Genomic DNA, 14,846 nt, shown 5'->3' on the forward strand with positions numbered 1-14,846 from the left:
ATGTTTTGTTCAATGCTGTTGAAAGCTTTTTGAAAGTCCACGATGCATGTAAATACTTTTTTATTCTTTCTTCATACCTTTTTTTTGTGATGAGTCAAAGGGTTAATATCTATTGTATGGTACTCCTATCTTTTCGGAACCCTGCTTGTTCATCTGTCAGATGGTTTTCAATCTGGCTTTTTAGTCTTTCAATTAGTATAATCATCAAAACCTTACACAGGTGGCTTATCAGTGCAATGGTTCTGTAATTATTGCATTCCAAAGCATTTTCTTTTTTTTTTTTTATGTAAAACTATCAGCAATGACTTTTTCCATTCTTCTGGGGGTGCATCCAACTTCCATACTTCATTGCAGATTTTGTGTATTACCTGTACAAGGGTATTGCCTCATTTTTTATCATTTCTTCCATTATGTCATTTCCAGGACTTCTGTTGTTTTTTTAATTTCATTATTGCATTTCTTACTTCATCTTCCAAGATATTGTTCTCAAAATCTGTGATCGGTGGTGATATTTCCTTTAACTCATTGGTTACCTGTGTTATAGTGTTTTGATCAGTTTGTGTTTTTTATAGGTCACTGTAGTATTTTGTCCATCTCTGTAAAATTTCTTCAATGTTCATTAAAGTTGCACCTCTTTTATCCTTGATGGCCATAAGTCTGGGTTGCCATTTTCTGTTGATATTTCTGATCAACTTATACATGTCTCTTGTCTTATATTTGCATAATATTTCTCAATGTCCTTACATTGGTTTTCCAACCAATTGTTCTTGTCTGTCCTTACCGCTCTTCTCACCTCATTACACTTCTTTCTGCATGCTCTTTCTGCTGCCTCAGAATTGTCACATTTCAGCCTCAATTTTCATTTTTCTTGTACCAAGTTTAGGGTGTCTTGACTAATCCATTTTTTATTTATTTATTTATTTATTTATTTTTTAGGAATTGTTGTATTTACTGTTTCCAATATTATTTCAGTTAGTTGTGCAACTTTTTTTTTGTTTTTGTCCTCAGTTTCTTCCAGGTCTTTTAATATTTCATCCAGTGTTATTTTATACAAATTTCTGATAGTCATCAGAGAGTTTTCCAATATCGGTTACCTTCAGGGGCCAGTTCCTGTGCATCATTTTGAGTTTCAGGTTTAAATTAGCAATCACCAAACACTGATCTGAGTTGACATCTGCTCCTTGAAAGGTTCTGCATTGTTGCACTGATGTGGTCCATCTCTTATTGATTAAGATCAGATCTATCATACTCTTACTTTTCCCCATCTGGGGAGCGCCATGTCCATTCATGGCAATCTTTCTGTTGAACTCTGGTGTTACAGATTATTAATTCATTATCCACAGCAGATTCCAATAATCTTTCTCTGCACTGATTTCTGTTTCCATGTCCAAATTTTCCCATGATGTGCTCCCATTCTGTATTATCACTTCCTATCTTTTGCATTCCAATCACCAGTAACAATGAGAATGTTTTTTTTTTCGAGTTTGATCAATTTCAGATTGGAAAGTTTCATAGAATTTGTCTACTTGCTCTTCTGAATTATCACTGTAAGTGCATATACATGAATAACAGTTATGTTGAATGGGTGAGCATCAAATCTTGCTGTTATGATCCTTCTAATAATTAAGCTCACCTGTGTAGTCCTTTTGGTTGAGAACCATAGTGGTGTTTCCCTTATCAGCTTTGGTGATTACAATTGTTTTGTTTTTCTTCATTTTTAGTAGAGCTACATATTTGTCTTAGGATAAGTTGGTTTTTGGAGGTTTTGCTTTGGTGAGAACACCGACTACATCCAGTCTGATGTTGTTGGTGATATGGTTAGGAAGGTTGCGAATTCCACGTTCTATTTGGATCATGATTTCCTCAGCAGGTATTCTTTTAGGAGCTAGGGAAAAATTGTGGCCGTGTGAAAGTGTGGTGAGTGCTTCAGACTTTAAAACTGCGGAAGAGAGGTTGGCAACCATGTTGAGTGGTGGCTGTGGTAAGGAAGTAGAATTCTTTATCAAGTTCTCATATTTTTTCAAGTACTGACTATGTATTTTTTCGAATTCTTTTGTTGTTGAAGTGCATAAGACGGCATAAAGAATTGTCCAAAGATCATGGCCGAGAGTATCTGACAGCTCTTCTTCTAGCACCCGTAAGGTTTTGTTTTCATCGGCAGGGAGCACGCGCTTTGCAGTGATTTGTTCTCTTAATAAGGTGAAACTATAATGGCAAAGTCACTAACAAACTAAAACCTTATAACTCTAGAACCCCCCCCCCCGATTATATGGACTTCCAAAAATACATAAACAAAATGTGCCATTACGTCCCATAGTGGATGGCATTGATTCCCCCATATACAAATGAACTAAACATTTAGCCAAAGCACTCACACACATTATACTGGCAACACACCATCACACATAAAAAAACTCAGCCCACTTCAAAGCCAGTATAGAAAATCTCTCACTCCAACACACTGACATAATGGTCAGTTTTGATGTCTCCTCCCTATTCACTAATGTCCTATTCAAGGAAACGCTAGACCTCATTCAAGCCAAGTTTTCTCCCGATATCTCAGCCCTATTTTAGTTCACAATGAACTCGGGCTATTTCGTTTGGCAAGGAAGATTCTACAAACAGATAGAGGGGGACATCCATGGGTTCACCACTTTGCCTGCCCTTGGCCAATTTCTTCATGGAGACCTTTGAAGCCTTAAACTCTGCCCCACAAAAAACCACTATTTGGCTTTGGTACGTGGATGATGCGTTTGCTATTTGACCACATGACTCAGTTACACTCCACTCCTTCCTAACACACTTAAACAACCAACACTCCAGAGTCCAGTTCATCTTAGAAAAAGAGGAAGACGACACCCTCCGCTTCCTAGACACTCTAATCACTTGCAAGCCTGATGGATCTTTGGTTTTTTCTCTGTTTATAAAAAAAACAAACCCATACAGGCAGATACATTCACCAGCAATCCTCCCACCCCCCTCACAACAATATGGGGTTATAAAAACACTATTCAACAGGGCAAAATTAATCTGCTCAGATCATGATGCCCTAACCACTGAATTAAACCACATCCTCAACACTTTCTTAGCCACTGGCTACAATCCTCAAAAAATCAAAAAAAATACTGAAACCAGTAAACCACAACCCCCTCCACAATATAGATTACACTAAATCTATCACCATCCCCTACATCCAGGGCATCTCTGAGAAAATAACCAATATTCTCAAAAAATATGACCTGACTTCGTGTTATAGACCATATAAAAAGTTGGCATCCCTTATCTGCTCTTTCCACATCAGACTCTGTCTCACATATCTCACTGTAATACTCCACTTGGATGATACTCCCTTGCACAGTTAACATGGAACTCCCATTTAAATTATGCTACTCATCCAATTAACATACACACTCTTCTTAAACATTTCTGGTACACTACTAACATCCTTCTCCTACAGTTTCATATACTACCATGGCACTGCTCCCAGCAGTCTCCTAAGTATGCCATAATTATCGGCTCTGTAATTTCACATATGCCCCTTTTAAATAAAAATTTCATACATACCAATTTTGTTATTATTCACAAATCCTCTGATCTGTATTTATTAACAAAATAAATAAAGGGCATTACTGAAAAGGCTAATAGGATTAAATCTCTATGTAATTTCTTAAAACTGTTACAGACCTGTTCCTGAAGCTTTATCATTATAGTTCTGATATCATTTAAAGTATCCTTCCAGTGTTGTTGCTGGCCCAACAGATCAGTGTTCATGAGATTTAAAACCTGAATCAACAGAGAAAACAGTATTAGATAACTGAACAGCTTAAGTCTGGATTTAATGAAAATATGTATTTACTTTATAATTACTATAGCATAAAATGAATTACAACACAATGTACAAACAGCATTATGCAAAATTATCTTTCTAATAATCATTATGCTACTCATCCAATTGCAAAATTATCTTTCCTAGGAAAGAACTTGACATTGTCAGCATCCAGGAATGCATTAGCAGAGCTAATCTCAGGTGGTATGGTCACTTAAATAGAATGGGAGAGAAAAGATTAGCAAAACAAGTGTTCTCTGCCAGGTTGGCAGGAAAACGACCCAGAGGAAGACCAAGATATAGGTGGATTGATACAGTACAAAGTGCCTTAGACGATAGAAATATAAGATCTGATAGTACATGGCAGGAATTTGATGATGATGATGATCTTTCCAATGTTCAACACTTATAAAATACTATGAACAGTTCAATTAACAAATCATAATCTGAAGGGTTAACCTAAAAAGAATTTGGCAGATGTTAATGCCATTAGATATTATAAGTTTCGAGTCAATCATTATTACCGCCACAATAATTATTCCAAGAATCATGAATGGAAAGTATAAAAATAACAGAACACATAACAGAAAGCTTCAAATGTACTATCTCTCATGACCATGCCTTCCAGCCAAGCTTCTACTATAGCTGATTGCAATTCTACTATCATTAGTCATATCTCCTCTCCAAATTCTGTCCTCCTTAAAATATAATATCCCTTAAATTAGTCATTTACTCATCTTTTAGAGTGATAGTAGAGGTGGATAAAGGAATGGCTACAAAATAACAATGCTGAATTCTGCAATGGCATCTGACAGGATACCAAATGGAACCATGTTCCACAAACTGGAGCAAATGGGTGATTACGAAGCTGGTGATATGGACACAAGAGTGGCAGTGGAAAGGTACTAAAGAGTAGTATATATGAAGGAAGGGGGGGGTCTGTAAAGTTCTGATAAACATTTAGAACAAAAATGATATTAAAGCAACTGATATAACCACAAGAAAGAACATACGAGAATATAAGAACATAAATTACCTTCATAACCCTGCTACTAGTATGTTCTTTCTTGTGGTTATATTAGTTGCATTAATCATTTTTGTTTTAGGTGTTTATCAGAACTTTCCTGTCCTCCCTCTCGTATATGGAGCAGCAGACTCAAAGAAAAAGCAGTGCATACCACCACTGTTTAATTTGTACTTCTAACAGAATATTTATAAATCTTAATCAAAGTAGATAAATTTATGAAGTCTTATCAATCAGTGGGCTGTTACCCAGACTTGCATCTAACATGGTGTACATAATCAAATTAATGATAAACATGTCTGTCAATCCCCCTCATTTAGGAAGGGCTGAATGTTTTAGCTAAAAATAAGGATCACATAGTTGTTCTAAAAGAATATCAGTGATGGTTTACAACAAATGGAGGCATGCATAATATTTGTTCCGACAACTAATAAATTTTTGTTTGTAGCATCTGCTGATTCTATATAATGCTACAACTCTACCTACTAACCTGACCTACTTCCCAAGTATAAAGATTTTAAGCTCTTTTTAAAAAAAATAGTAATTTAATCATCATGAGAAACAATAACAGGAAAGTGATAGAAATTCAAGAGGGAAACACAGAAAGTATTCTATTGAGAGATGACATGTAGACTGTACTGGCTGTCTGAACTAAAGGACTGATAAGCAATCATCTATATTACAATAGATACTTGCTTGGGTGAATAGGTAAATTTATAGGTAAATATCCTTCATAATATTAAAAGGATATAAGAAGAAATAATGTATTTCTTCTTATATCTTTTTCTTCTTATTCAATGGCAATGACTGTTTCCCATATCTTTGTCAAATTAATACAGCCATACTGGTTAAGGTTAGAAGAGTACATCAAAGTTGATGCAGATTCTAAAACTAGTCATAACTATTATTTTTCAGGGAATTACAATGTATAGTGAATATTAATTATAACTTTAATCAATACTTCGAATATTTTATATTGCCATCAGCAAAGATCACAGAACAATATTAGGTGCATGCAGGTACTATCAAAACACTTGATAAATGAGGCAAAAAAAAAAAAAAAGGGCAACAAAGTTGGGCTTAGAGTCCTAAATGGCACCCCTTAGTAGGCTAAATTGGGTGGTATCTTGGCAGTTTCATGCACCCAAATTTGCTGAGATTTGGAAAGTTTCCCAGGTCTGAGGAAGATTCCAGAAATAGGCTCTCATTTTATATTTGCTATGGTGCAATAGAGTGGTCTTCTATCAGCATATCCTGTGGTGAGTGTCCAAAACATTGTTGGCAAGTCCAGAGTGGCTGTAATGGTAGAATTAGATGTAGTCCATGTGTTCAGAAATTCTGATATTGGCTTTCCTGTTAGTTGGCCATAGCAGGACAGTTTGCAACAGATTAGACACCTAATATGTCTGGGGAATGTGGTTAGTCTTTGGTGAAATAAATAAGGGATGCCAATTTTTCATGTAGTCTGTGAGTGGCTGAAAATCCCTAACTCAACAATTCTTAACACAGTTAAAAAGCATCAACTCTATTAGTTTGGCCACACTGTATGAATGGAACCAGGACAGACTTCCTCACCTGGTATTTAGGGCACTGTGGAGGGTACAAAACCCAGGGGAAGACCAAGATTAACATGATGACATAAAGCCCTTAGAACTGCATTGGACTTTCAAAGCTGTTAGCATATGAAAGAGCTAGCTTTGGACAGAGAACAATGGAAGACACTTTCTTATCCTTGTGTGACTCAATCTGTCTCGAAGATGGATGAGGAGAAGAAGAAGTAGTAAGTAAGTAGTTGTAAGGTTGTATTTCTTCGGGATTTTTGTTAATTTTTCAGATGTTCTGCGGATATATGGGTTGGTGACAGATTTTATGTAATCTCTTTTCTGAAGGGGGAAGGGGAAAGTGTTACAGAGTTTTAATGTTTTTTTGGATTTTGTGGATATTAAAGCAATTTCTCAACACTTTCTTAGCCAGTGGCTAAGAAAGTGTTGAGAATGTAGTCAAGTTTGATAGTTAGGACACTGCTATCAGAACTGATTAATTTTGCCCTGTTATACAGGGTTTTTATAATCACATATGGGAGGTGACTGCTGGTGAATATGACTACCAGTATGTGTGGGTTTTCTATAAATAGAGAATGCTAGGAATCCATCAGGCTGGCATGTAATCAGAGCAACTAGGAAGGAAACTGTTGTTTTCCTTTTCTAAAGTGAACTCGATCCTGGGATGTTATGTGGCCAAATGGAGAACACATCATCTATGTAATGTAGCCAAACAGTGGTTTATGCAAGATTGAGTTCAAATTTTTCTCTTCAAAAGTCTCCATGAAGTAGTTGGCCAGGGGTGGAGAAAGTGGTGAACCCATAGCTAACCTATCAGTTTGCAGAATTTCCTTGCCAAACAAAATAGCCAGAGTTGTGAACTGAAACATTACTTAGATATTGGGAGGAAATATAGCTTGGGTAAGGTGTCTTTAAGTGAGACATTAATGAATAGCGAGGAGACATCAAAACTGATCATTATGTTAGGGTGTTGAAGTGTGAGGTTTTCTATATGGGTTTTCTGGCTTTAAAGTGAGTTAAGTTTTTTTATGTATGAAGGAGTGTTGCCAGTATATTGTAAGAGCACTTGGACTAAATATTTGGCTAATTTGTATGTGGGTGAATCAATACCATCCACAATGAGATGTAATGGCACATTTTGTTTATGGATTTTTTGGTAGGCCATATATCTGGGAAAAGGGGAAGGGGTGTAGAGTTAGATTTAGCTTATTGGTGACTTCCACTGGCCAAAAGGTTTTGATGTTTTTAAGAAATTTTTTAAGTGTTGTGATCGATGTATTGTGGGATCATAGTCTAAAGGAAGGTAGGTAGAGTGATCTTGAAGTAAGGAGGCAAGCTTTTCTGTGTAATCTTTTAGTTTTAAAACTAGAGCAACATTCCCCTTATTCACTTTGGTAATTACTAATTCATTTTTGTTTGTAATTTCCTGTAGAGCTTCATATTCTTTCCTTGAGCTGTTGCTGTTTGGTGGTTTTACACAAGTAAAGCCAGTTTTACACTGGCTACATCCAGTCTGAAACTTTCCAAACCTGAACAAATTTGGGTGCATGAAACTGCCCCAAATTTGGGAAGCATTTCTCATCAGATCTTCAGCCCAATGACCAAGACAACCCAATTTAGCTCACTAGGGAATGCCATTTAGGATTCTAGGTCCAACCAATGTTAGTGCATGCATGCATGCATTGTTCTGTGATCCCTGCTGATGGCAATAAAATGTTGCCAAAATATTGGAAATATTAATTAAAGTCATTATAATTAATATTCAGTAAACATTGTACTTTCCTGAAAAAGAATAGTTATAAATAGCCAAGAATAAGCCTTTCTACCAAAATCTAAAACAGTCAGACCAAACATCTGGGGGATAGTTATTCTTGGCATGAACTTCTACTACAGGTAAATTTTGCTGTTATCCAGCCTATAGAGAGCACATTTAGGACATTAGTCCCTTTTCAGTTACAATGTGAATTGTTTCCATAACATTCTAATTGACTGCTGTGTGTCACCAGAGTTGTAATCTGTGTTCTGATTAGAAAACTGGCAAAATATTAACAAGTTCAACAAATTAAGTGACTTTTATTTGATCTGGTGTTGTTTTATAACACTGTTATGAATAACAGTGTTATTCATAACACTGTTATTCATAACAGTAATTTGATGAATAAACCATCAAACACTGTTATGAACAACCACCAACATTTAAGTCTTTCTATATGTAAAAGGTATTTAAATTATTTAAAAAATAATGACTTACTAAGGAGTAAACTAAATATAGTGCCTCTGTGGTGCAACTGGAAGAACAATGGTACATTGCACCCTTCAACTGGAAAAGGCCTAAGGTTGATTCTTGTCATAATGAGAAGAATCTTTATATGGATTTTTTCAATTAATGGTAAGTTAGCCAATCTCATACGGAGGTAGCATGGTTTTTTCTGCACAGAAACTTGGCTCTTTCATCCTGAATACAGGCAAATGGCATGTGTTCAGCCATCAGAACACATGCAATTTACAGACAAAAAATACTGTGGGGAGTGGTGATGGGTAGTAGATGGCATTGATAGTAGTTGTGTCTAGTAGGAGAGAAAGAGAATGGGATGTGGGTAGCAGAATTCAATAGAGTGCCCTTCCACAATGAGTCTTGGAACTCCTGGGAGGTGTCATGTAATAATCATGAAAATAATAATAATAATAATAAAAGTTTATATTTCAATTATAACCATTTTTGAAAAAAAGATCTGCATGATGTTTTGACAAAGCATAAGCAGGTATCCCCCTCCCTCCTTCAAAGAGCAAATTCTTCCAGCAATGGAACTTTACCTCTCCATTTTTTTTTTGTTCAAACTTTTTTGGATGTAACTAATACACATGTTGTATTAGTTTCATCCCTTAAATGTAGTTTAAATTATATTCAGCCTTAAATTAGACTCGCTTTCCAAAGTTAGGATGGATTTAAAATTATTATTAATGGCTTGTAAAAATACACAAAGAATATTTCTTTATTCAATTGGTTTCTCACATATATTTTAGCGTGCTTCTTTAGGAATGTATGAAAAAAATTTTGATACAAGAGTATTAAACATAACAGTAGGCTTAAAATATAAAAAATAATAAGAGAATTCAAAAACAAGAATAAATATGTTTCCTGTATTTTATGTATGATTCGCTAGTGACGTAATAAGTATCAACCACCATAACTAAGGTCTGACAAGTTCAAGTGTTTTATAAAAGAGGAGAACCATACTGGTTGAAGAAAAGTTCTTGATTTCTATTACATTATGCTGGACAATGGATCATATATGCAGCCTCTTGGAATTTATGGATATAACCAATGAACTTAACGCACAGTATTCTTGCAGGACTATTTCATATATTTCCTTTGCTGTATGAAAAAATATGCCTTATTTATATGATTTTTTTTCTGGATGTCATTCATTCGAATTTCTCCCAAATGGCCCATCTGTCCTACATAACTTATTTCACAAGAGAAGAATATTTTTTATCTTCAGAGGTGGAGGAAGTGGTTTAGATGACCTTGTGATCAAGGATATTTTTTTCAAAGCTGTGGATGCCACTTTTAGGTGTTATAAAAAGGATGTTCCTTGAGAATCACAGTTATTTTAACTGCAAAATTTTTGATGTACAACAGAATGATGGCACTTCTGTAATTGCTTTTATGGGAGATTTTATTAAGATTTCTTTAAGAGATGTTAATAACTTTAAACGGTATCAGTGTTATATGTGAAAATGAAAAGCGAAATGAAATATCTAAAGAACAGAATTTGCTGATGATAATGAGAAGGGGGAAGGTAGTATTATGAAGAAGAGTCAAAGGTTAGTTGTATGTCATTGTATGAGTACTCGATCATTAGAGGTGTGATGACTAATAAAGTGCACAAACATGCTTTCCTGGTGGAACAATGAAGCAAATAACTGATGCAATGTAGAAAAGGAAAGACCAGGCATCAAAATTAGTGGTAGTAGTAGTAGTGAGCAAAAATGACTTAGTTGGGCAGAAAAAGAATGCTGACAGAGACTTGAAGAAGTTGTTATAGCAGATAAAAAAGAATGGTGTTGTTGAGAAAGTCATAGGCATGTTGCCCAGATATGACAAGAGTAAATTGAGAAGGAGAGCAGGGATAATGAATAATAAGATGACTGAGTTGTGTGAAGCAAAAGGGGTTCAATTTGTAAATCTGTGGAATGAATTTGAAGGGAAGTTGGAATGGTTTAAAGCTGATGGATTCCATTTGAATGAGTTTGGTGTTGGGCATTTAGAAAGGCTATTGATGTACAACATCATTCTGTTGTACATCTCACTGTTTTCTGAGAAGGCACAGAGTCAAGAAGTTAATGTAGCAAATGATCAGAGTCTACCTGTGAAACAGGATTAGCACAAATCAACAGAATGTACGACAGGAGGAAGATGGATATGAAGTTGAACATGTGGTTGCAGCAGCACAAGATGATGGAATGCACAAAGGTGAGGGTGAGATAGGTAGGAATGGAAATCAGAGTCAGGATCAGGGAAATCGGAGTGGTCAGACCAAAGAGAGAGAGGTATGGTATAGTAGCTAGAATATGGAATGTTGGAGCTGATAGAATGGTCTCAAACACACAGGGATTCTTATGTTTGTACACATATGTAAGGACTATTTGAAACAAGAGAACAGAGTTTGCTGCACTGATTTGAGTCAGTATGCCCAAAGATAATTGGAATAAGTGAAACTTGGTTGTCTGAGGAGGAAGTGATGTCAGGAATAGAGATAAAAGGATAGAAATGTGAAAAGAGGAGGGGGGGGGGGAGTGCTGTTAATGATTGCAGAATTGCACAGGAATTGTGTCCACAAAATGAGAAAGTTGATAGTGCATGCACAGATTTTGAATCTGTGTAGTGTGAAGTTGAAATAAACGGGTTAGTATATCTGATAGGATGCTGTTATAGGCCAGGGAATGTAGAGAATACCAATTGTGAAATGTTTAGGCAAATTAGCTGGGCATGTAAAAAGAAGATCATCCTGATGGGAGACTTTAATTGCAGAAATATAGAATGGAAGGAGAAGATAGTGTATGGGAACAAGGAGAGTGAGTTTGTGGAATTTCTGAGAGATAATTATCTTAAGCGGCACGTGATTGAAGCAACTAGAGGCTTTAATGTTTTGGATTTGGTGATAACTTTACAAGATGTAGTTGTTAATGAGGTGTTGACACTACCACTAGTTGGTGAGAGTGATCATGAGGTACTTGTTTGGGAAGTGATGAAACAAGGAAGGGTTACTGCCAAAAATGGATATAGGTGGAAATATAAAGCAAGTGATTATAGAAAGCTCTGTAGTCAGTTAGCATCAGTATGTTGAGTAGATGAGCTGAGCAGAAAAGATGTTGACAATGCATGGAAACTCACAAGGCAGTAACTGACAAAAGCAATGCATAATTGAATACCAAAGGTAAGTGAATAAATGGAGTAGGAGTGAAATCAAGCAAGCTGTGATGGAGAAGAAAATGTTATGGAGGAGGCAAGACAGTTGGTGGTGATTGAATCCATGAAGAGTATAAAGTGCAGGCTAGGAAGGTGACGAGCATGGTAAAGAAAGAAAAGTTGCCGTATGAGAGGAGATTGGCTGGTCAGGCCAAGGTTAACTCAAGGGTCCTGTTAGGGTCCTGTTTTAGATCCTGTTTTAGCAGTTTACTTGCATTTTATGATAAGGTAATTTAGATAAGGGAGAACCATATACAGTGATATTCTTGGACTTGCCAAAACCATTTGATAGATTACCACATGATCAATTGGTGTACGAGCTGCAGAGGATAGGAAGAAATAGTATATTGGTTAGATGGATCAAAGATTGGCTCTCTGAACGATACCAGCTGGTTGTGTATAATGGAACAGTATCTCAAAAAAAGGAGGGTAACCAGTGGTGTGGCCGCAGGGTTCTGTTCTTGGACCCCTGCTGTTTAACTTGTTTGTAAACAATATATCATGTGAACTGACTGGTATCTTCTGTTGTTTGCTGATGATGCAAAGTTGGGAAGAATTATAAGTAGCACTGCTAACATTAAATGGATTTAATTCAGAGCAAGCATTTGAAAGTAATTCAGTGAAGGGTAAGAGTAGGGTAATAGCATTTCAAACTGAAGGATGAGAGTAGAGAAACAGTTTCTCTCAAATAGGGACGTTCTCCTATCATCCTTATTAACATACGTCCTTATTAATTTGACGGGAGGAATCTTTACGTGGACTTCTTCAATCGAAGGTGAGTTAGCCGATCTCATACGGAGGTAGCAGGTTTTTCATCCCGCATACAGACAAATTGGCCCTTCAGAACACATGCAATTTACAGACAAAAAATACTAGTTGTGGTGGGTGGTAGATGGCGTCGATGGAGATGATTGGTAGTAGAGCTTCACTGTAGTGGTGGAGATAGTTGTATAGTAGGTGTCCTCCCACAATGAGTCTTCAGACTCCTTGGAGGTGTCACGAATAATAATAATAATAATATTCCTGATATGTACAGGATATTATGATAGTACTATATCAAAACTTTGCATCATTACCAATTCCTATCATCCAAATTAACTAATTTTTTTTTTTTTTTAATATCTGATCCACACATGAAAGGTCACAAGACCTATAGCATACTAGAGCTGTGTGTGAACAAGAGGAGTAAGAAAAAAGGAGGAGTCTGTTCACATTTTGCTTAAACATCTGAGAGTTGTAATTTTTAGGGTAAGGCAGAGTGGGTTAGACAGTTCCAAAGGACAGAAGTAGATGGAATAAAAGTGGAAGCAGTGAAGTTGGTTCGGTGAGTTTTAAGGCGGACTGTAAAAGGATGTTGTTTAGCAGTGGCTCTTGTTTTAATGATTTTGGAGGAGAATGAGGAATAATAGTGGCCAATTCAGCAGAGCACCATCCATGAAAGTATATGTAGAAGAGGCACAAGGCAGAAACTGAACATCTGTGAGAGAGGAATTGAAGTGGGTTTGTGGGAGAGGAATCATTAATTAGCCAGACTGCCCTCATCTGGATAGAAACAAGCAATCAGAGAGGATTTTGGTGCACCATCCCAAACATGGGAGCAATATTCCATGACTGGATAGATTTAGGCTTTATATAAAGTTAGCAGCTGTGAAGTAGTGTCTTGTGCGAAAAAATATATGCAATCATTCCTGGCACAACCATATTTCAACTAAGTCCAAGAAGGGAAATCTGGTCATGTTTGGATATCTGTATTACTGAAGGTAAGAGAAAGGGATGCAAGTTTCTTGTGAGAGGTGACCAAACTGGGTTTTGGTGGCATTGAAGTTTGCAAGGTTGTCCTTGTCCCTCTGGGATATAGCTAGGAGATTTGAGTTAAGGTCTCTGGTTGTAGTAGATCTTGAGGATTCTAATAGTTGAGCACTAACAGGTTTGTCGAATAAAAAGGAGGAAAGGAGTGTACTATCATTGGCAAAGCTATGGATAGGATTGAAAGTCTGTGAGAGCAGGTAGTTTATATACAAGAGGAAGAGAATGGGTGAAAGAACTGCACTTTGAGGTACTCCTGCATTGGTGAGGAAATCTGAGGAGAGTAAGCCACCCACCATGACACACAGCGAGTGACCAGTGAGAAAGCTGATGATCCAGTTGCAGCGTGAAGAAGAGAAGAGAAGAGAAAGATGCTGAATTTAGAGCAAGCCATGGATAGTTTGATAGATTCAAGAAGAGGTCAAACCTACATAATATCAATATGCAAGGAGAAGCAGCTGCTGCAGATACTCTCACTGCAGAAAAATTTCCATGGGACCTAGCGAAGATCATCGATGATGGTGGCTATACAAAAAACCAAATTTTTAATTTAGATGAGACAGGGCTGTACTAGAAGATGCCATCCAGAACATTCATTGCAAAAGAGGAGAAAACCATGCCAGACTTCAAGCCAGTTAAAGACAGGCTAACCCTTCTCTTAGGTGCCAATCCTTCTGGTACCTTAAAGCTAAAGCTTATGTTAACTTACTATTTGGAAAACTCCAGAGCGTTGAAAAACTGTTGAAACTAGACTTCCAGTGCACTGAAGGTAAAATGCGAAAGCATGGGTAATTGCAGTACTTTTCAAAGAATGGATTGACAGCTATTTTGTACCAGAGGTGAAATATTATTGTAAGGAGAAGAACATCCCTTTCAAAATATTACTGGCTGTATACAATGCTCCTGGCCAACTTTGAACATTTGATGATTTTGTACCCTAGAGTTCGACTGATATTCATAACACCCAGTATCACTGCTGCAGCCCATGAACAGTGTGTCATAACTGCCTTCAAGCTGTACTACTAAAGAAGAACCTTCAGCAAGTATATTACAACAATAGACCTTCTTTAATGTCTATTGTTGTAATATACTGAGCAAGAAGTCAATAAGAAATTCTGGAAGAGCTTTACAATCTCAGATGTCATTACAGCTATA

At 36.6% G+C, this 14,846-nt stretch overlaps 1 protein-coding gene across 1 annotated transcript in view; it reads right to left on the minus strand.

The window, feature by feature from the left end:
• Positions 1-14,846, minus strand: part of btv (dynein cytoplasmic heavy chain beethoven) — a 1,245,321-nt gene that overhangs the window by 1,020,166 nt on the left and 210,309 nt on the right. Inside the window, exon 12 of the mRNA XM_090394552.1 lies at positions 3,685-3,783. Coding sequence (XP_090250678.1) covers positions 3,685-3,783 — 99 coding nt within the window. The remainder of the gene's footprint in view (positions 1-3,684; positions 3,784-14,846) is intronic.

Source organism: Typopeltis vanoorti, chromosome 6 (genome assembly GCF_054136105.1).
Source record: "Typopeltis vanoorti isolate ZY-2024b chromosome 6, IOZ_Tvanoo_1.0, whole genome shotgun sequence".
Classification (NCBI taxonomy): Eukaryota; Metazoa; Arthropoda; class Arachnida; order Uropygi; family Thelyphonidae; genus Typopeltis; species Typopeltis vanoorti.